General features: G+C 42.8%; 1 protein-coding gene and 1 long non-coding RNA gene across 16 annotated transcripts in view; one reads left to right on the top strand and one right to left on the bottom strand.

Moving 5' to 3' along the window:
* The window catches only part of LOC137864426 (uncharacterized), a 33,450-nt gene that overhangs the window by 4,838 nt on the left and 8,540 nt on the right, over positions 1-20,072 (top strand). The window contains exon 2 of the long non-coding RNA XR_011101507.1: positions 10,358-10,443. This is a non-coding gene — a long non-coding RNA (uncharacterized lncRNA). The remainder of the gene's footprint in view (positions 1-10,357; positions 10,444-20,072) is intronic.
* The window catches only part of SGCD (sarcoglycan delta), a 365,120-nt gene continuing 362,085 nt past the window's right edge, over positions 17,038-20,072 (bottom strand). For 6 of the 15 annotated variants that reach the window (XM_068698499.1, XM_068698500.1, XM_068698505.1 and 3 more), the window contains exon 9: positions 17,054-17,449. In XM_068698499.1, coding sequence (XP_068554600.1) covers positions 17,141-17,449 — 309 coding nt within the window. In that variant the 3' untranslated portion in view covers positions 17,054-17,140. Of the gene's footprint in view, positions 17,450-20,072 lie in introns of all 15 variants that reach the window. The other 9 variants (XM_068698509.1, XM_068698507.1, XM_068698508.1 and 6 more) reach the window with 5 other exon arrangements.

Below are 20,072 nucleotides of genomic sequence, written 5' to 3'. Positions count from 1 at the left end.
CAGTTGAGTGAGCTGGAGATACAAATGTGATGTTTCAGAGGCTCTGTTTTCCCCTGGAGCCTGCTCTCCTATGGGTGCTTCCTTCACAGAGACTTCATATGGAACAAAAACCCTCCAGTGGTGATGACAAATGGAGCTAGATTATTAAGCTTGTTGAGAGATGCCCTAAATGGATGTATGGATTACGAAGCCCAGGGAGGTCCTGTGACAGCAGTGTCACAGGAATAGTTTAAACCAAAATTGATACTGAAAGCAAGATGCTGGGAAGCTACAGGGTGTCCCTCTTTGCAGCATAAACATGGCTCAGCTGGTTCTTCTGTGGGGTAATGACAGGGATTGGGCTGGGATTTGTCTTCAGGCTTCTCCCTGGGATTAGTCACATCACGTTGCATCCCACTGCATTTGCTAAGCCATGTGAGAGGCATTCTCAGCAGCTTCCTGGGCAGGAATGAGAGAAGAAATTCCAACTGCGTTCAGATTTTTGTCCCTTTTGCACTGTTATGATCTCTCCAAAGGTGTGTGAGCCTTTTGTTAAAAGTCTGGTGGGGTGAGATTACCCCTCAATATCCACTCACTGAAGCTTTCCCAAGCCTTTAAATGCTCTCTTTCCTTCTTTCCCTTACTTCAAATGCTGACAGGCTAGGTGCTTGGTAGAGTTCTCATTTATCAGCTTGTTCTTCTCGCTTCTCTAGTTCATTCATTGCCTGTCTTCAACTGAGTTATTCTACAAAATAAATGAATTTTATAATACAAGGATACTAGATGGTGCTTTCAGACATGATGCCTGCATCTTCACAAATTCTGATGAAGGAGAGAGGAATATTCTGGGAGAAAACGAGGAAAGGTCATGATTTATTGCTTATAAACAGCTCTCTGGATCTTACTATCTTTTCTGTGTAGAAGCCTGGAGATCTAGGTTGGGCTTTATAATTCACATCAAAATTCATTGTATCACATGTCTCCTGTATAGCCACATTTTTGAATGATACGGCAAACCTTATTAAATAGGTACTCATTAAACTACAACACCTTATAAATTCTTCCTGAGTTTTGTTGACAGTACACATCAAACACAAACCATTAAGTGCTTTTCATTTTCCTGGTAGTGTGCAATCATAATGCATTACATGACAAAATAATGTGTTTACATGACAGATTTAATGCTTGATCTGCTCCATGAAATGCTTCTGAGCACCAGAAGATAAGAGAAAAATGTAACATTATACTTCCAAGTGTCTATTAATTCTTAACTAATAATAAATTATGGTGGAATACTGATAGAAACGGATGAGAGAGGCACATGCACATGGGAGGAATTCATGAGGATCGGTGACATTAGTAATGAATACTAAATGCAGACATCATAACTAGAGCTAAAGTGAAGCATTTCTACATCGGCAAGGGAGTTCCTAGAGCCTGTGGGCTTGCTGTTGCTCTATGTGTTTCTTTTGCTTCCTGAAAGCCCACTCTGGCTTGCAGTGAAGTCCACCTTAGACTTATTGCCACTTGTCCCTCCCACCCCAAATGGTGCCAGCGAGGAGCCCCCTTTTAAGAAGACCCCAGCTCACGCTGCCCCATGACTGGGCCAGGCCCGAGGCCAGCACTGGTACCAGCCACCAGCTCTGGGAACAGGAGGGTGCCCTGGGCTGCCCTGCTGCACCTTCCCACCAGCCTGCCAGCATTACCCTGGGACTGAGAGAGGCCCCCCTGGCATGGTTACCTACTTGTCCCTATTGAGTCTTGCAAACATCAGGGCTTGCTGCAGCAAGTCATCTGTCTTCATCAGTTGCTAGCCTGTGTCCAGCCTGCCAGTTGAGGGTCATCCTTCTGGACCAGGGAGCAGCTCTGTGCTCCTTGCAGCTCTGCAGCAAGACTCTTCAAGAATGCTGTGCAGAGACAACAGGTTCCTTAAGGGATCAGGGCACTCACAAACATCCCCGCACTTAGGAGACCCCCAAGCAACCTCTGACCAGAAGTCAACCCTTGCTTGCAAAGATTTGCTTACAAACTGTCTCACACCAGCAAAAGAAAGCAAACAAGTTTCTTCTTTCTCCTGCTTATTTTTCCCAGCCAGATTAACTTTTTTTCTCCCTCATTGGCTCCCCTAGCTGAAAACTGGCCCATCCCTGCACCTTCTGTGCTGACCCATGTGCAGTGTAGGGTATGTGGCTCCCCACCCTCTCAAGGCATTCAGTGCCAAAGCTCATTTCTGCTTTTGAAAACTTATAAGGAAATTATTTTAACTTTTAAAAAATGTTTTCTTCCAATTCTTCATCAAAAATTGTAGCTAGCTGTGTGTTTTCTTTCTGAAAAATTTTCCTCCAAAAGGGCTCATTTCTCTGCAGCCACATTGCTACTGGTCCGCTGCCAGCCCTTTCCCTCTACAAAACCCTACTGTAATCCACAGTTTAGCAGACATCCAGCCCCAGCAGATAACTGTCAGGGTCTTGAATTTGGAATTTCAAGAATGATATTCAGCCATTTCATGAGTTTGGAGTATGAGGGTAGCTGTGTCTATTAATCTTTAAAAAGAACCCAAATCTGTGTGTTTTATTGCAAGTGGGAGCTAAGAAGGAAATGGTATGTGGGAAAACAATGTTATAATAATGACATACAATCAAAGGGAGGATAATAAACCTGCTAGTTCTCTGTGTATGCTGGGGGAGTTTGCTAGGGAGAAAGAGACGAGTTTTTTTTTTTTTTTTTTTTTTAAATACAGACAGCTTTCTCCTTAGAGTTTTTATGGCTTTTTCAATCACCTTACTCATCTGCTTCTGGAGGCTTTTATTTGCTGATAAAGGCTGTTAACCAGTTGGAAAGTCAGACCAATAAAGTTATCACAGAATCACAGAACTTCTAGGTTGGAAGAGACCTCAAGATCATCAAGTCCAACGTCTGACCTAACGCTAACAGTCCCTACTAAACCATATCCCTAAGCTCTACATCTAAACGTCTTTTAAAGACCTCCAGGGATGGTGACTCAACCACTTTCCTGGGCAGCCTGTTCCAGTGCCTAACAACCCTTTTGATAAAGAAGCTCTTCCTTACATCCAACCTAAAACTCCCCTGGCGCAACTTTAGCCCATTCCCCCTCGTCCTGTCACCAGGTACGTGGGAGAACAGGCCAACCCCCACCTCACTACAGCCTCCTTTAAGGTACCTGTAGAGAGCAATAAGGTCACCCCTCAGTCTTCTCTTTTCCAGGCTGAACAAGCCCAGCTCCCTCAGCCACTCCTCATAAGACTTGTTCTCCAGGCCCCTCACCAGCTTCATTGCCCTTCTCTCGACTTGCTCGAGCACCTCGATGTCCTTCTTGTAGCGAGGGGCCCAAAACTGAACACAGTACTCGAGGTGCGGCCTCACCAGAGCCGGGTACAGGGGGACAATCACTTCCCTAGCCCTGCTGGTCACACTGTTTCGTATGCAAGCCAGGACACAAGGTGTCTTGGCTGCACCCTTGTGAAGTGAAATCTGCCAGGTGGGGATCATTTGACCTTTGCTATATAGGAAGCGTGAGGATTTATGGGATGAATTGCCACTCCAGAGGAGTTTGAGGTTAAGGTTACTGAGGGTGCTTTGCTACTGTCCTGGTGAAATGGGCTCAGTGTTCCCCAGTAGGCTGCTTTTTCTTCATGTTTTCTACCATCTCTGTGAAATAGTTCTGTTCTGTCTTTTTCAGAGAAATTTCTAATTTTATTTTATTTAATTAGCAGAAATATATAGTTTTTATTTTATTAGCAGAAATATTTCTAGGAGCAGAGCATCGAATTTGTGTAGGCTTCCACAGTGTCCATAGATGCCTTAAAAAATCCAAGGCTTTACTGAGAACCCCAATCTTTTGTTTATAAGCTGGCAGTGTGATCCTGTTTCGTAGCATTTTGCCCCTGAGACAATATTTCTGAGCTCTGAGTATGATATTAATGCAAAATTCAAGTGGAGAATGCTATGAGTTTGAGTTCTTAAAGGGACATTCAGCATGGAAAGCTGGAGTAGCACACAGGGCTTTATGATCCATGGTAAATGTGGCTTTTTGTTTTGAACCTCGAAGATTGTTCTAGAGCTTTTTTTTTTTTTTTTTTTTTCTTTTTTTTTTTTATATATATATTTTTGTATTTTCCAGAGGCAAGAGCAATGGCAGGTGTGCTCTCCTTTGCTTCCTCTGCCATTACTTATTCCTATTTGCTTTTTTTCTGATGGAATTAAAAATTTATTTAGAATGCCATGTTTGGAAGGTCAGGTGCTATATCTACATATATATATGTATATACATGTATATATGCACACACATAATTTTTGAAGTTTAAAAAAATCATCAACAACAACAAAACTCAGACAAACAAAAAAAGATTTTCCCAATGTTCAGCTACTCTCTTTCAGGCTCTTGCAAATTACTAATATATTCAGTCTACAGGAGTGCACTTTAACAATTTCTCCAACTTCTAAAGTGTTTCTGATTTACCTTAGCTTGTCTTATGTCCCCAGAATTGTGGATTCTCTTTAAAGCCCATGTTTCTCAGCAACTGTTTGGAGGTTTCAGTTACTGGAATATGGCAATCTCTAGTTTTCAAAGACTTTCCTGGAAAATCAAGCATCCGTTTCAAATCTCACTTCTATTTGGTTATCACTTGAGAGATGATCAGTATCAGATTTTACAAAAGCATTTCAAGTTCCCTTCTCCCCACTTTCAGAATCTTTTTGCCCTGAAACATATTGGAGAAATTCTGTAGTATCTTCTTGTGAAGCCTCATCTCTTTCAGTTTGCATATGATGGAAAGACACCTACCTACTTACAGAGCTTCTTTTGTTCTAGAGAAATTTTCATCTACCCAGAAAGAAATATGATGAAATCAGAAAACTGATGACTTGGTTTGGAAATCGTCCACTGTGATGTGACAGCTCCTCTTCCTTGTAGCAGCAAAGCAGGTAGACTGGGAGAAATACTGCTGACCGCAACTACTGATTCACTTGATTTTCTTTTTCCTCTCTCTGCAAACAATTTTTTCAAAGACCTCTGCAGTCAGGAAGCCTGAGAGCCTAGTTTTGAAAGGTCTAGGAATGGATTTCCTTTTGCATTAACTGGCAATCATTGCAATCATTGGGGTAAAGCAGTTAACTGAAAACCAGGGAAGAGAAGGTTGTTAAATGGTAAGCATCACGTGAATCTTGGCTCAAGGTAGTAAAGCCCAGCTTTCAAGCTAGTTTCTTCCCTTTTTCCTGTCAAAGAGGTGCAAGGTTGAGGGATGGAGATGTGATGACTTTTGGATGCTCACAAGCCACTTGGTAATGAGTGGTACAGCTCCTGCCACAGCGCAGAGTGAGTACAAGGTGCTTGCTGCAAGGCCCAGTGGGGCTTTACCCCAGTGTTTGTCAGAATGTCCCCTCTACCTACAAATGTAAGCGTACTGAACTGTTCCCCAGACTGCTATTGCAGCTGATCTCCCTCCTCTAGCAGCCTGGATTTTGGGTGCCATGTGTGTGCCGAGGTGGCAGGGAGCTGGCTGCTGCCCCAACCTGTGGCCTTCTCTACCTCTCAAGCAGTGGCTGCAGCATTTGAAGTTGTCAGATGTGCTCAGCTGTTTCGTAATTTGGAAGGTCAGATTCCAAACTCTGATCTCTTAACTGTCTATAATATTGGCACCGAAACCAGTGATTAATAAACCCGAATGTGAACCTCACTTTTGGATAGGCTGGTATAAATCCTTTTAGAAAAGAGTATAGCCAGTGAGTCTGCCCATATGTATGCTGGTGTGTGCAGTGGGTTCCTTTGTCTAGCCTCTGCAGGAAGGATTTGAGATCTCTTTGGCTGATGCTACATTTTCTGATGGAGATTCATTAAAAATTGATTCCTTTTTTTTTTTTTTTTTTTTTTTTTTTTTTTTTTTTTAAGCAGGCTCCACTACTTTCCTGCTAGTGCTTTTTTTTTTTTTTTTTTTTTTTTTTTTTTTTGTAGAACTAGACTTAAATGTCTCCTATTTACCCATAAATTGTATTGACCTGGTAAAATCCATGCCATTTTCAGCAAAGTCTGTTCAATTTGGAAATAAGATATAAATCTCCTGACTTCACAAAGCTTTTCTAAAAAGCCCTCATCAGATGCACAAATGTAGCCAAGGCAAGCTAGAAACTGAAATCCAAAGTTTTCTGTGCCTCATCCTCACACAAGCTATCACCTGTCACCAAACTCCACCACTGCTGTTTTTCCACATTAAATTCCCCCAACTGCTAGAAATTTGTACTTCTCAGCAGTTCTCCTTGTGGGTTAATAAATCCACAGTCTTAACAGACTCAGCTGCTTTCCTCCTGCTGCACCATCTTTGAACCCCTCCAAGACCAAATTTATGTATCTTTGGCCAGATACATAAGCCTTTGGACCATGAACAAAGTCCTTTTCCCTCTCTGTGAATGACTTAGCAAGTAGCTTATACCCACGTAAACCCCATGCCCATTTTGCTTGTTAAGAAGATTGCAGGTGGATCATCCCTCTGGCTGCTTCAGCTCTGGCTGGCTCATTTCCAAGGCAGCCGCTAATCCCTGTGCAGTGCCCCTTGCCCAGGCTCTTCACTCTGGGATCTGGATCCATGCCTATAGCCGAGCACCTTTACTCAGTCCCAGAAATTGCCCTGCCTAAATTTCAGATGCAGAAGGCACTTTCATCCAGCCCTGAGTTTTTGCGCACTGGAGTAAGTGAGCTATTTGATGAACTGATTAAAGATTTATAGTTCTTAGAGCACACAGCAGTCTTCTGGGGGGAATCCTGGATCAGAAATCCATCTCTGTCCTCACTAATCCATGTATTATTCTCTCTCATTACGTTGTATTGATTCATTTCCATTTCATGCTGGTCACCAGTGTGTGTCTGATATTACAATACATTATCTAGCTGTCTCCTGACTCTCTTTGGTGTTTGGTGGCATCTGTTAGCATAGATGACCCTTCTTTGTCTGACCCCATTTAATAGTTTTTTTTTTTTTGGTTAATAACACCAACATCTTACTGGCCCATTATAGCTGGTCATATTCTGCCTAAACCCAAAGCTAACTCTTTTGTGCCTTCTCTTTTCTTTCAGTCTTAGTATCTGCAAAATGTCATCAGGAACTGTTATTGTCTCCTCTGACTTTCCACATATCTCCAGTCTTGTTCAATGACTGGTCCCTCTGAAAAGGAACCGATCTGCATCTCTCTGGCCATGACCCACTTGCTGCCTCTTATTAGTTGTGATTTTTTTTAATATTTTAAAATGCTAGAGAACATGTATCATCTCCAACAGCGATAAAACCTTACCTCGATGTTCCTAGGCTGGTAAAAGTAGTGTTGCAAGGGACTGCAGAGCACTTCTGTTTAGTTTCAAATGGACTCGTAACAGCTGGGCTGGATCTTCCCCCGGGCAAAGCAGTGCAGCACCACCACCCCATGCAGCAGGCTTCTTTCTCATTCTCATCTGCATCCCTTCAGGGTGCCTCTCATCTGAACAGGCACTGCTGAAACACATGGCAGATGCAAAGAAACTGTCTTCTCTTGGGATTTCTCTTTGTTTTCCTTTGCTGGACTGCCTGAGCAACAGCAGCAATACCTCTGGCATGGCTCTCCATCAACAGAAATTCCTGTGAATTCACTTAATTGCAGCTATTCCTCTAATTTCCTCTGGAGTCACAATGGCAATAATAAGAGACAACTGGGCTGTGCCATGTAACACCTTTCTTCTCAGCCAGAATGTCATTTCTCATGTTTTGAGGACATGGCAATATCTTAAATGCAGGACTTCAGGAGCCTGACAATGCCAAAGTCCCATCCCAAGGCCTGATAGAAAAGAATCAGCTGTTGGAGAGACCTCAGAGCAGGGCTTAGGAGAGGTTTGGCTGCTGGAATTAGCTACTGCTCAGAAACACCTCTCTGGGCTCCCCCACAACTGATAACATGTATGCAGAGGTCTTGCAGGTAATCCATGCTGGTCTTTTAAGGAGCATGAAGAATTCTCAAAATTTTAATTCCTCTTTTATTTCCCAGCTAATCACGCACTTGGGCCTCAGCTTTATGGGATCCCTAACCAGAATGGAAATGAGGGCACATTGTCCAGAACAACAATTTCTGCCTCCCTTGTTCATACACCAGGCCTGGCCTCCCAGCAAACACCATCCTCATTTCCTGTGCTGTTGGTGACATCTGGTAAAAGCCTGTCCCCACTGTAATGAGATGAGCTTTAACTCCATTCCTCTGAGAGAGCAGGATCTCAACTAAACTGCCTTCTGGAGATGCAATAGGTCCTGCTCTGGAGATACTCCTCAGAGATGAGGGAACTCCACCAGGGTTAGCTCAAGGCCTCTCATTGTTTTGTTTCTTTAATTGGTTTGACTGCATCCAGGCCACTGCTGTAGTTTCTTATTGTGCCTTTTTCCATCGAGCATCAATCTTTCTTCCCTATGAAACAGTCATTTGCAATACTGCCTGGCTTCAATTTTTTTTTTTTTTTTGATAAACAAAGTTGACCTTTAAAATGTCCTGTGGCCTGTTACTTTTCTAAATCTTAAATTGTTTCGTGCTTCTCTTTTTTTCAGACAGTTCAATCTTTTTAATATGCTTTTAAAATATACTGTCGGCACCAGAGTTAAGTGAGCATCCTGTGTTTGTTTTGCCAGTGGCACGGTCAAGGGGCAAAATTTACCTTCTTCCTCCTGCTTCCTCCTGTGTGGTTGAGCTGGATACATCCCCAGTCTTTAATTCAAATACTGCCTGTGATAGAAAATCTATCAGGCTAATGGAAAATGTTCCCATGGTTAATTAATCTCCTTTTTTTTTTTTTTTTTAAATAAAAAAAAAAATTAAAAATAACTCCCCATACTTATTTTGGATTGATCCAGTTTCAGCTTCCAGCCATTGGATCTCATCCTGCCCCTGTCTGCTAGATTAAAGAGCTCTTTCTTAACAGAGAGCCATGTGGGTACTTTAGTGACCTCTGAGCCTTCTCCTGGTGAAATGAAATGAAGGGAAGCTCTTTGGTCTCTCACTGCAAGGCAGGCTTTCCTAACAAGGGTCAGGGCAGTCCAGCAGGGTCCAGGTCAGAGATCATGAAGAAAAAAATATTTATGTTCTTGGCCCACTTTCTGGAAACCCAGAATAGATGGATTGTGACAGGGGATAGGGAGCTTTCAGGATTTGGTTTTCCAATCAGATTGGGCACTTAAATACATATCATCTCTTCCCTCTTCATGACTCAAATTAACAGAGAACTAATGGAAAAATTAATCAGGTACTATTTCATACATCTCCTTCATGGAAAGGCAGGTGATCATTAAACTACATTAAATATTACTTTCTTATGAACAAATTGAGATTCCATACAAATAGAGTTAATTAAAGATCCAGGCCATCCAATTATGTGAATATATACAAGAAGACTGATTTGAATACGGATGCTACAAGATTGGAGGAGGGAAAAAGGAAACCTGTCTGTACCACTAAAAACCCATTTGAACAGATTAGTGCTGCATTTCATATTTAACTTAATAAAGGCATTTACTGTTAATTAAATGATAAATGTGCTGGAAAATGGGACTAAATGATTAAAATGGGAAATTCTTCAGGTGAAGCAATTGGAAAGGGTGGAAAGAGGAACAACAGGGGAGATCTGATAAGAAGGGCTATGCTGGGACATTGCAGTCAGGCTGGTATGCACACAGAGGTGTCACATCGTCCCTTCTTAGCCTCTTTGGCTTCCTGTCCTTCCCTCTTTCTTCATGCTCTTCCCCATATTGCTAACAGTGTTGCTAGTGAGCCCTGATGATGCTGTTATTCTTTAGGCCTGCAAATGAATATAAATGAAAAGACAATCATCGCCCGGTGAGTTTTCCAACCTAAGTGAATTTCCTTGTCCAAAATGTCAGTACCAGAGGCTAGATTAATAAAAAGTTGATTATAGGAGCAGAGTACTGTTAGGATGGTGGCATGGTTTATCCCTTAAATCCTATGAGGTTTGGGAGATTCTTGAATTATGCTAGCATGGCTGAGTGAATTTCATGGTTTTAGTGACCTCCAAGCAAGGACAAGAAATGCTCCTTTCTGTCTAAAGCTGTTTTCTGCAAAAATAAGATATAGTTTCTGGACACAGAAAAATGAAAGCATTGTAGTTTCATAAGCTGTATATGGAACTTACTTTTACAAGTTTTTCATTTGTTATAAAATAATGATAGGATGAATTCACAGTGTCTCCATTCCCCTCTGGTACTGACCTTCACGTGGGAATGGGCTGCTGAAACATTTAATATTTAGATTGCTGCAAAAACTACCTGCAGGAAAATCTGCACCAAGAAAATGGAAACTTACTATATGAGTTTTGTCACAGAGTTATTCATTGCCCTTTCAGATCAGCTCAAGGAATGCCAGGTGACTGAACCCCTTCAGATCTCAATAGCAGAGCTGGCAATTCAGCGTGTTGGTGAGATGAGGAAGGTAGGTTTGGCTCTGCCTTTTCTTCCATGCTGAGGGGACAATGTCTTGCCTTGTGGACATAAATCACTTCTAGTTATGGGAGGTTAGGAGGAACCCTCCCTGGAACCAGGCTGTCCAGCAGTTGGCTGCTGAGGAGGTTTTGCACCTTTCTTGGCAGTGCCTGGCTGTTGTCACACCTTCGTTTGACAGCTGTGAATACGAGGTGGCTGTATTGGCGTTTTCATTTCTGGAGGTTTTCATGCAGCAACAGCCAGCCACAGACGTGTTAGAGGGGGCTTGTGAGGAGGGGAGGAAGATCCACTGAGTGACAGCCGGAGTGTCTCTTGTGCCATAAGCACTAACCCATAGCAGCCAGGAGGGGGCTGGTGGCCATCCTTCCACTGAGGTTTTAGTTTTGGCTCAGGTCTCCCATGCATGTTGTGTCGGGGAAAGCTGAGCGTTATGTTATGCACACGTTTAGACCATGTCACACACAGGGCAGAGGAGAATATAAGATAATGGTTGTTTTTATTTGAAATGTATATGTGCCATCTCTGCCAGGGAAGAAAAATGCTTTTTTTTTTTTTTTTTTTTTTTTTTTTTTTTCCCTCTGTGTGTGTGTGGTACAGAATAGGAGGCCAGAGCAGCAACATGTGAATGATTTGGGTGCTGAAAAGGAGAAAAGGCAGAACAGAGTGGTGCATTGAAAATGTAGTGTGTGTTTGGCCATTAGGTGACACTATTTTGCTACGTTTCCAGCAGCCAAGGCTGCAGGTGGTTGGTATCTCCTGCTCCCCTTGCCTGGCCCAGGGCGCACGCAGGCAAATGCAGTGGTGCAGGTCTGCAGGCTGCAGATGGAAAGAGATGCACGTGTGAATTCATACCTCTGGTCACTGTTGATGGAGAGAAAGGCATTTGATAAAGTCTGTGTGAGGTACTCTGGTCGGACACACACTTATTTTGGGGAAGCCAAATATAACTGTTTCCTCAGTCTTCAGGTTTAATTCACATTGGGACTTAAAAATGATAATAAAAATCTGACCAAGAGCCTTCCAGTTCATCCAATTCCTGAATAATTTGATTCTCCACTTCAATGTGATTGAAAATTCAGGAATCCAACCCCTTGCATTCAGAATAATAGCTGCCAATACATTTTGCTTAGTTTAAATCTCTTTAGGTTGGTATTGTGAAATAATTCAGCCATCAGCTCCTGGGAGAAACTATGTAGTTTGTGTGGAGGGTGACATTTCAGCACCATGGAAAGTAAGGGAGTTTGAGAAAGATGCAGGAATAACAAGGAGAGGGACAATTAGGGAGTTATTTTGCTAATATTTCTGGCTGCACCACTGACCTCTTAATGACTGTGGTCAAAACAAAGCCTCTGGCAGCAGTACAGAATAACCACAAAGTCAGAGAAACTAGTTTGTTCTTTTCTGGCAGCAAATTCTCAGTAAGTGCATCTGTTCCACCTACTTTCCCACTCTCTTCTACAAGTATAACAAAAGATAAATGCATGCTTGGCCATCCCTCGAAAGAGCAGCAGTGACTTCTCAGATTACATCCACATCATAATGACTCACTTGAGAATGACAGCTTACATGGAAAAAGCAGTATCATTAATTTTTTTCAGGAGCATTTTAAAGATTTGTAGCAAGCTTACATCTTAGTTCCAGGCTAGTAACCAGATTAGTACTAAGCAAAATCTATATTTTAGATTTTTTTTTTTTTAAAAAAAAAAGGTCTTTATGGGTTGCAGACATAAAATTTCCTGGCTTTTGCTCATGACTAAAATTTTAGTTGTTGTTGCTGCAGTCAGCAAATAGAAAACCCCTGTGTTCTGCACTGTACTTTACTGGGAGGAGAACTGCCAAAATAAGTGAAGGAGACTGGTGGAGAAGGCATTATATATTCCTTTTTTGTCTTTTCAATATCCATGTATAAGGGCCACAGAGCCTGCAGTGACCTCTCCCCAGGTGACAGAGTGCCCCTGCTTGAGGTCAGTTATTTCTGCCTCTCTGTTTGCTCTGGAGCCCACCTATCTTTTTGAATAATTCACGAGCATGCTTGGGCCTGGGAACCCTCTTTAATGAGTTCAGGAGGCAGCCAGGGCTCAGTGCTGCAATCAGCTTCAGACTGCTGAAATGCAGGGCTCGGGGCACTGTGTGCAAGCCTGGGGCTCCCACGTGCACCTGAACAATATTGGTCTTGCAGTGATTTACACTCAGTGAGGACAGGATAGGGAACAGAATCCAATAGGGGACTGCCAAACCCTTCCCAGTGTTTCTTTTTCTTCATCCCTTCAAGATAATTAAACTTGACAGGAGTTGAAGAACGGAGGTTTGGTTTCTGCTGGGAGGGCAGTCTGATGCTTCTGTTCCTGTTTTTGGCTTGTTTTCTGTCTGGGGCTGGATCCTGTTTGCTTTATGGGTTTAACAGAGTCATTGATGCTGGAGTAAAGTCCTGCTCTAAGGGAAGTCAGGGTGACAGACCGGGACTGAGCAGCCAATGCAGATGATCGTGTTCTCTTACAGCACTGGGAATAAGTCCACTTGCTCATCTGCTAAGAGCTTCCCACTCACTGTGCTGTTCATAAACACAAGGTCAAGTCAGTCTTGTGCTTTCTTCTATGCCAGGTTTAAGTTTGTATGGCAGGGGGAATTGGGTATCACACAGGCTCCCATCACACTATCTGTGTGCTGTGACTCCAGAACAAGAAATATGAAAAGAGCAGCGAGTGCCCTCACTGCAGTGGCCTTCATCCAGCCTTCAGCCTCCTGCTGCCGAGTGCCTCCTCTCTGCGAGGAACCAGCGTAGAACAGGATTCACACACCCGCTCCAGCCTAGCTAGTATTCATGAGCTTGCTTACAAGTTTTTAGAGAAAAATCAGCTTTGCAGATATGCTCCACTAATCTGCAATGACTTTGGTGTTGGTTTTTCATTCCATTGGCATACTCGTATTTACTTTTTTTGCAACACTTTAGGTATTTTTTTGCTGTCTTCCTTTCTGCATCTGTGTGAAGCAGGCAAGGCAATTTTCTGTTTGAATTGCTTCTGGGGAAGGTACATTTAAAGCCATACGCCTGCTTGAAAGGCATGTTAAAGATTTAAGAGGTCATCCTAGGGACCCAGCTGTATTCCCTGAGTCCTTCGGTATGTAAAAAAGGGCCATAGTCTGGATGGAGGATTCTTCCAATCCTTACAGGAAAAAAAAAAAAAAGCTTAACTCGAAGCAGTTTTTTTGTTTGGTTGGTTGGTTATTATAGAAAACTTTCTAACTAAAAGTTAATTGAAAAGAGCTGAAAGATGCTTTTGACAGCAGATTAGACCATTACCATCAAAAGCTGGTGTATTAGATCCTGCAATAAAACAAAAATACCTTTTGGATTTCCTTCCTGCTCTGTTTCTGACCTGAGCTCCCAGATACGAGGAAGTACACATTGCTTACTGACCTTAGTGAGTTTGTAGGACTTGTGTCTGTTGGGCATTGCTTCTATGAAGCAGAACTGGACTAGTAGTTAGACAAGATTTGTGTCCTTCCTCACATGGTGATGCTGGTTAATTGCCTGTCAGTGAGATGGTTTTACTCCTCTTCTAGTAGCATGGGCTAAGGTGGGATTGTCAAACCTGAGAAATTGTTTTTGGAATACTTGTTTCTGTTGCAAAATGAACTTTATAAAGCAAGACTCATGTCTCACAAAGCTAAGGTAGTTATTATTGTTATTATTATTATTAATTATTATTCGGTCTGGCCATTGAAATATTTGATCTTTTTCATAATGTAAAATAAATACTGGAGTGAAAAGTTGTACCGCACTGTGGCTGAAGTGGTTGAAGTGCTCTATCTTGACATTTTCAGAATAGAAAACAGATGTTACTTAGATGTTTCTGGGATGGCTTGTGCTTTTTCTTTAATGAAAAATCATTAGTGAGTAAATGTCCACAGAAGGTTTGAACTTTAATGAAATGTGATTTTTCTGATAGAAGATGCTTTATAGAATCTTACTGTTACTTTTTTTCTCTGCAGATAATCAGAGTACCCTTTTTGTACAGTACATGCTATGCCCTTCATCCTACCGGTGTGGTTTGATCACAGCATCTTCCTCCCAGAAAACATTGCTCTGCATACTGCTCTATGCCATATCCCCAGGAGCTTATTGTTCTATGGAGATGCTCTGAGAGAGCTGCCTGATCTTTCCCCACAGGTGCAATGGGATTTGGGCTAGCCTATATGTACATGAGTTGTGTGTCTAAGTACGTGAGTTGTGTCTTCAAAGATTTGCTGGCTGCAGCCTCAGGGCTGGTGGAAAGCCACCAGTGCAGGTTTATGATCAGATGCTGGAGCTGGGGTGAACCCCACAGACTATTTTCTAGTGGCTGCTTGTGGAAATCTTGTGTATTAACATCTGTGCATTCTGGCTTTACCCTCTGTGCTTGTCTTGTTGCAAAGCCTGGGGTTTTGGAAGTGGGCCGGCTGGGGCATGTTGTGCAGATGAGAACTGCTCTGCATCGTTATACATCAGGAAAAAAACCACCCTGCTCTAGTTGTGTATCTGTGGTCTGTCTGGCGTCTTTTCTCAGTGTGGCCATCTTGTGCCCGTTCTTTGCTGTCCTGCCTATGACTACAAAGCATGATGGAGATTGTCCATTAATTGCCAGCTGATTGACTGAAACATAACTAAGATGTTGGTCTGTAAGACTATTTCCTCTAAATGGGAGAGATTAACATTGGCAAATTGATATTAATCAGAGTTTTAAGGCAGTGGCAGCTCCAAGTGCAATCTCTGCTTATTCTTATGAAAATACTGGGCAGAAGTTACAGTCCTACAGGCCAGTATGGGAGGAGCAGCATGGGGGTCTTGATCTTGGCTGTTCTCTGGTTGGGCAAATAGAAGAGAAGAGCTTAGCGGGAAAAGGCACCTGAAACCTAAGGGGACATTGTGAAAAGGAGCTGTAGTCAAAATCTGCATGTCCACTTCTGGCTGGGGCGTGCTTTGAATTTGCTGCAAGCACCCTAGTCTGCCTTCATTCAGCTAGTGCTTTAGGAAAACAGCAATGCAGATTTCCATGTTTAAATACACTGAGCTTGCTATCTTTGCATAGGGTGGCTTCCCTGAAAGTCAGTTCTGTATCTGGACCAAATAAAAATGCCTGCTCAATGCTCAGCCTGCAGCCCCAGATCCCCGAGGCTGTAAGAGCTACATTTTAGTCTTTCTGCTGCAGGTGGCACTACGGTTCCTTTTCTTTTAACCATCCCAAATCTGAAGTGATGAGTTATTTGCCATGGTCCAAAGGGCAGCAGAAAAGCCTGACCAAATTTAACTAAACCAGAAGGGCACAAAAAGGATTTTGAACTAAATGTGAGTGACTTGCTTGCCCTGCCCATCCCTTCTCAATTACAGAGAGCAAATAACTTTCATGTAATGGCTATGGGGGTAGAGGCATGGAGAGGAATCAGAAAAGTCTCTTTGGCAAAAACTGTGATCTGCAGGTGGAAGAAGGAGATGAATTCCACAATGTTTGCACAAGCACAGTGTGTACTCAGCTGGCTTGAGACTTCCCAACCAGCTTTGCAGCTGACACTGAGCAGCAGCAGCCTGGTGCTCGCAGCTCTGTGCTGGGCACCCTTCTGCATTTAATGATCACCCTTTTCTCCCTGACTTGGAGTAGCAGCTCTCTGCAGCACCAGTTCCCCGTAATAAGTGCCAGTAGGTTTGTCCTAAGTTCTCTGAGGACGTAATGAAAATTAGCCCTCCACGCACCATGGTAATGCTCCCTCTTCTCCAGGCTGATGTGCTAGAGGCATGATGCAGATCTTCAGGACCCATCATGTGGGTGATGTCTATAGGAAGACCAAGGTCAGTCTTTCCTAGCAGAATCAGGGCAATCAGTTTGCAAACTGCTTCACTCCATTTCTTAAAATCCAGATGAAGCTTTGCTTTCCTTTGTGAACTGTGTTGGGGTGGTGGTGGGGAGGACACGGCCGACAGTTAGTGGAATAAATGCAATTGCCAGGTAGTGTTCAGGCAGGAGGAGGGAGGTGGTGGGAGTTCATCCCACCATCCCAAAGAAGTCAGCAACAGAATATTGTGTTTGGACCAGATCTACCTGCCCACAATTGTCCATCAGATCACAAAGGGCCCAGAAAATAATAAGATTTACCTGTGAGGGGTTGAACAAGATAAGAAAGTTCTTATTTCTTTTTTTTATCTAAGGGAAGGTTAAGAGATGACCCTGTCACAGCCTGTAAGTAACAACAGCAGGCAGGATAGGTTTTTAATCTGAGGAACAGAGTATAAATAAATTTCAAAGGCTGTAAATTGAAGCTAGATAAATCCAAGCTGGACCCAGGGCAGGTAACAGGAGGGTATGAGTGAGAAATACTCCTGCCTGTGTGCAACATCGTGTGCACTAATCTAAAAAGCCCATAAAAATCTTCCTGCAGTTTAGTTTGATTCCATGCAGTACAGGAAGAGTAAACAGAGAGGAAAAGTATATGGATTGAGTTGACAGAAATTTACTTTCGACTGATTGAAACTGAGGTGACATAAAGCAGATGGAATTTTTTCTCACTACTGCTAGCTTAAGGAAATGAAGTCTTTCATGATGATCCAATTTTTTATTAATTTTCATATAAAGAACACAAAATATTGTGGCTGTGAAAGAGCTGAATATGAAGCAGAAATAAAATATGTACATAAAATGGGATAACTGACAGCTTTAATACATTCTCAATTTATATGTGAATATAGACACAATTCCCCCTTGCATAAACCAAACACCTAGCCATGGGTTATACCACTGGAAGCATAAAATCAAAGCAATGTGCAGCACTTGAGCTGGAGAAATAGTGGTAGAGAGGTGGCAGAGGGCAGGGACAGCCTGCTGGCACGATGGGATCAGCACCTCCCTCCTTCCCCGTCCATCTCGGCAGCGGGCATCGTGCTTGCTCAGGAGCTGGCAGGCACAAATCTTTGGTCTTTTTGTGCAGTCTCTAGCACTTTCTTCATCAGCATCTTGGATGCTCTGCTAGAAGCAGAGAAATCATCAAGGTTAAGGAGTTGATTGTAATGGCCAGATGCCACCCCCGTGACAGAAGGCAATTCGGAGGCAAAGCTGGTGCGACCAGAGCGTGGCTGCTTCCTAACAGCTCCCAGCTGCTCGGATGACCCTTGGAGGCTATTTCAAGATTGTTCTAAATTGCACCAGGCTCAAATCAGATCCTGTGTGACTTCAGGCACACTGGTGCCGTAAAGCCTCCATTACCACCCTGTCATGCATGCATTTCACCCAAAGGCTTCGGCATGCTGAAAGAAATAAAGGAGAGAAAGGAAAGGGGGAGAGGGAGGGAAGAAGAACAGCAGAACACAGAGAGAAGTAGAGGAAGGAGGGAAGAGATTAAAATTTTCTGCACCCACAGCAGCAACCTGTCCGACTCCCAGGATGCCCAGCTGTGCCCAGTGCTGCTTTTTTAAATTATTGGCATAATCAGGTTGTGCAGCTAGCTGGCACCCTGGTGGGGGAGCTCAAGCTCATGCTGGGTTGCTCCTCAGCCAAGGCTTCTTTGGAATTTGTTTAGCTGCACGACACAGTGAAACCTCATTAGGGATAAGACCAGCTCTCCATAAAGGATAAGTTCTGATGAGTGGGTCTTTTCTCTTCTGCTTGAGCTACCGTAAGGGCTTCTTGAATTAATTTAATATAGGCAGCAACAAAAGCCTCTCAGACAGCTCTGCGCTCTCCTTCCCCAAAAGGCTGTTTATAAGGATTCCACTGCCCTACCCTGTGTTTTTCAACACAAAAGCTGCAAATATTTCGTAGATGCCACCAAGGCCCACAGCAGCTCTTTGCTCCTCCCTGATGACTGTCACCATGCAGCAGCCGGTTGTTGCTGTGCCCCAGGGAGCCGGCACGCTCTGCTTGTGCTGCTTCCCTGCTGGTGAGGGTGGCTGGCTGTTAAAGCTCAGGGAACAAGGCAGTGCTATGCCTAAAGAAAGTATGTCCAAGGAAAATGGAATGTGGATTACCTAGGCTTTTGAGGAACAGCCCAATCTCGAAGCTTTTTCAGGCATGTTTTCAGCAATGCTTTCATCTACATCGTTTCTAGGAATTTTGCACAGCTTTCCAGAAATCCCTCCACCCATAACCTATCTAGGAACTCCCCATGGCTCCCTAGGAACGTAGCAGTATATTTCAAGGAATCCTTGAGCAAGAAGGTTTGGGGGAACTTCCTTAGTTTTTCAGGAAATCCTCAAGCTACAGACTAAGTGCTGTCCAACAATTTCTTGGGCTAGGATCTGTCTGGGAATTTTCCTGGTGCTTTCTAGGCAATTTATTGTTACTTCTTTAAAACAAAACAAAACAAAACAAAACACTTTTTTTAAGGCAATTTTATCTCAGCCTTTCAATTTGTGCTTTCTAGAAGTATTTCTGTTGCTTTTTGTGACTGCTTTCTGTGCTTTCTAGGAATTGCCCTGCTCTTTCTAGGAATTTATCTGTTTCTTTCTAGGAACTCTTCCTTCTAGGAATTTACTTGCTGTTTTTCATTTATCTACTTATTTATTTTCCATAGGAAACAATTCATCTGTTCTTTTCTAGGAATTGTATGGGTGCATTTTAGAAAATTGCTCACTGAAGTCTGGGAATTTTCTCACTGCTTTCTAGGAATTCACCTGATGCTTTCCAGGCATTTACCATTGGATTTGTAGGAATTCACACCAAACCTTCCAGGAATTCCCCATTACTTTCTATGATTTCTGCTGCATTCAAGAACTTTATCAGTTGCTCTCCAGAAACTCAGGTAGTGCTTGGAGGGAATTTCCCCTGTGCTTTCTAGAATTTCAGTGACTGCTTTTGAGGATGTCACCCACTACTTTCCAGACATTTTTCTACTACTTTCTGGGACTTTGCTCCATTGCCTTAATTCACTTTTGAGAAGAAAATTCTGTGAACAACTTTCTGCTCTTCTAACATGTCCTCGCTATGGTAATGGTGTCCAGAAAAACAGCACAGACTATACATGGCCAGCTAAAACAGCTCAGTGAGACAGGGCAATGATGTCAGAGGAAAATAAGGCATTTCTTACCCCTTAACAGAGCAATGATTATAACTTGATTCTGCTGTTGCTGCTGCTGCCTGTATAATGTCAAAGCTGACATTTGAGGAGGAATGTGAGTGAGGCCATGGTAACTTTCTCACCGTACACTGAACTCAGACAGCAGGCAACTTGTGATCCTTTCCTGACCTGGAGCAATAGCATGGGAAGGCTATGTAGCATCCACTGCTCTTCCCTCTATCCTGAGTCTCCTCCATTCAAGAGGAACTCCCATAGCATGCATACTGTTTGCTAAAGTGACAAAAGAGCAGTAATAGTACAAATAATAAATGTTATGTATTTTTTTCAAGAGACTTAATCCCATTTCTTCTCCCTGCAACGCCCTCCCTGAACACTCCCTTTAAAGTATTACTACAACAGTTTGTAGAGAATGAACCTTTCTCTCTCCATCCTTCGTGGAAAGTTGTATGCGAACAGCTGGGTTGCATCTAGGGACTGAGAATAAGAACATTTTCCTTGTTATATATTTTTAAAAGTTGATTTTTCCAGTAGAGTAACACTTAAAAGAGTTTTGTAATTAGCATTGCTAATGCTCGT

The sequence above is a fragment of the Anas acuta genome, chromosome 14, assembly GCF_963932015.1.
Source record: "Anas acuta chromosome 14, bAnaAcu1.1, whole genome shotgun sequence".
Classification (NCBI taxonomy): Eukaryota; Metazoa; Chordata; class Aves; order Anseriformes; family Anatidae; genus Anas; species Anas acuta.
The sequence above is the reverse complement of the archived record's forward strand: the minus strand, read 5'-3'. Positions and strand labels throughout refer to the sequence as shown.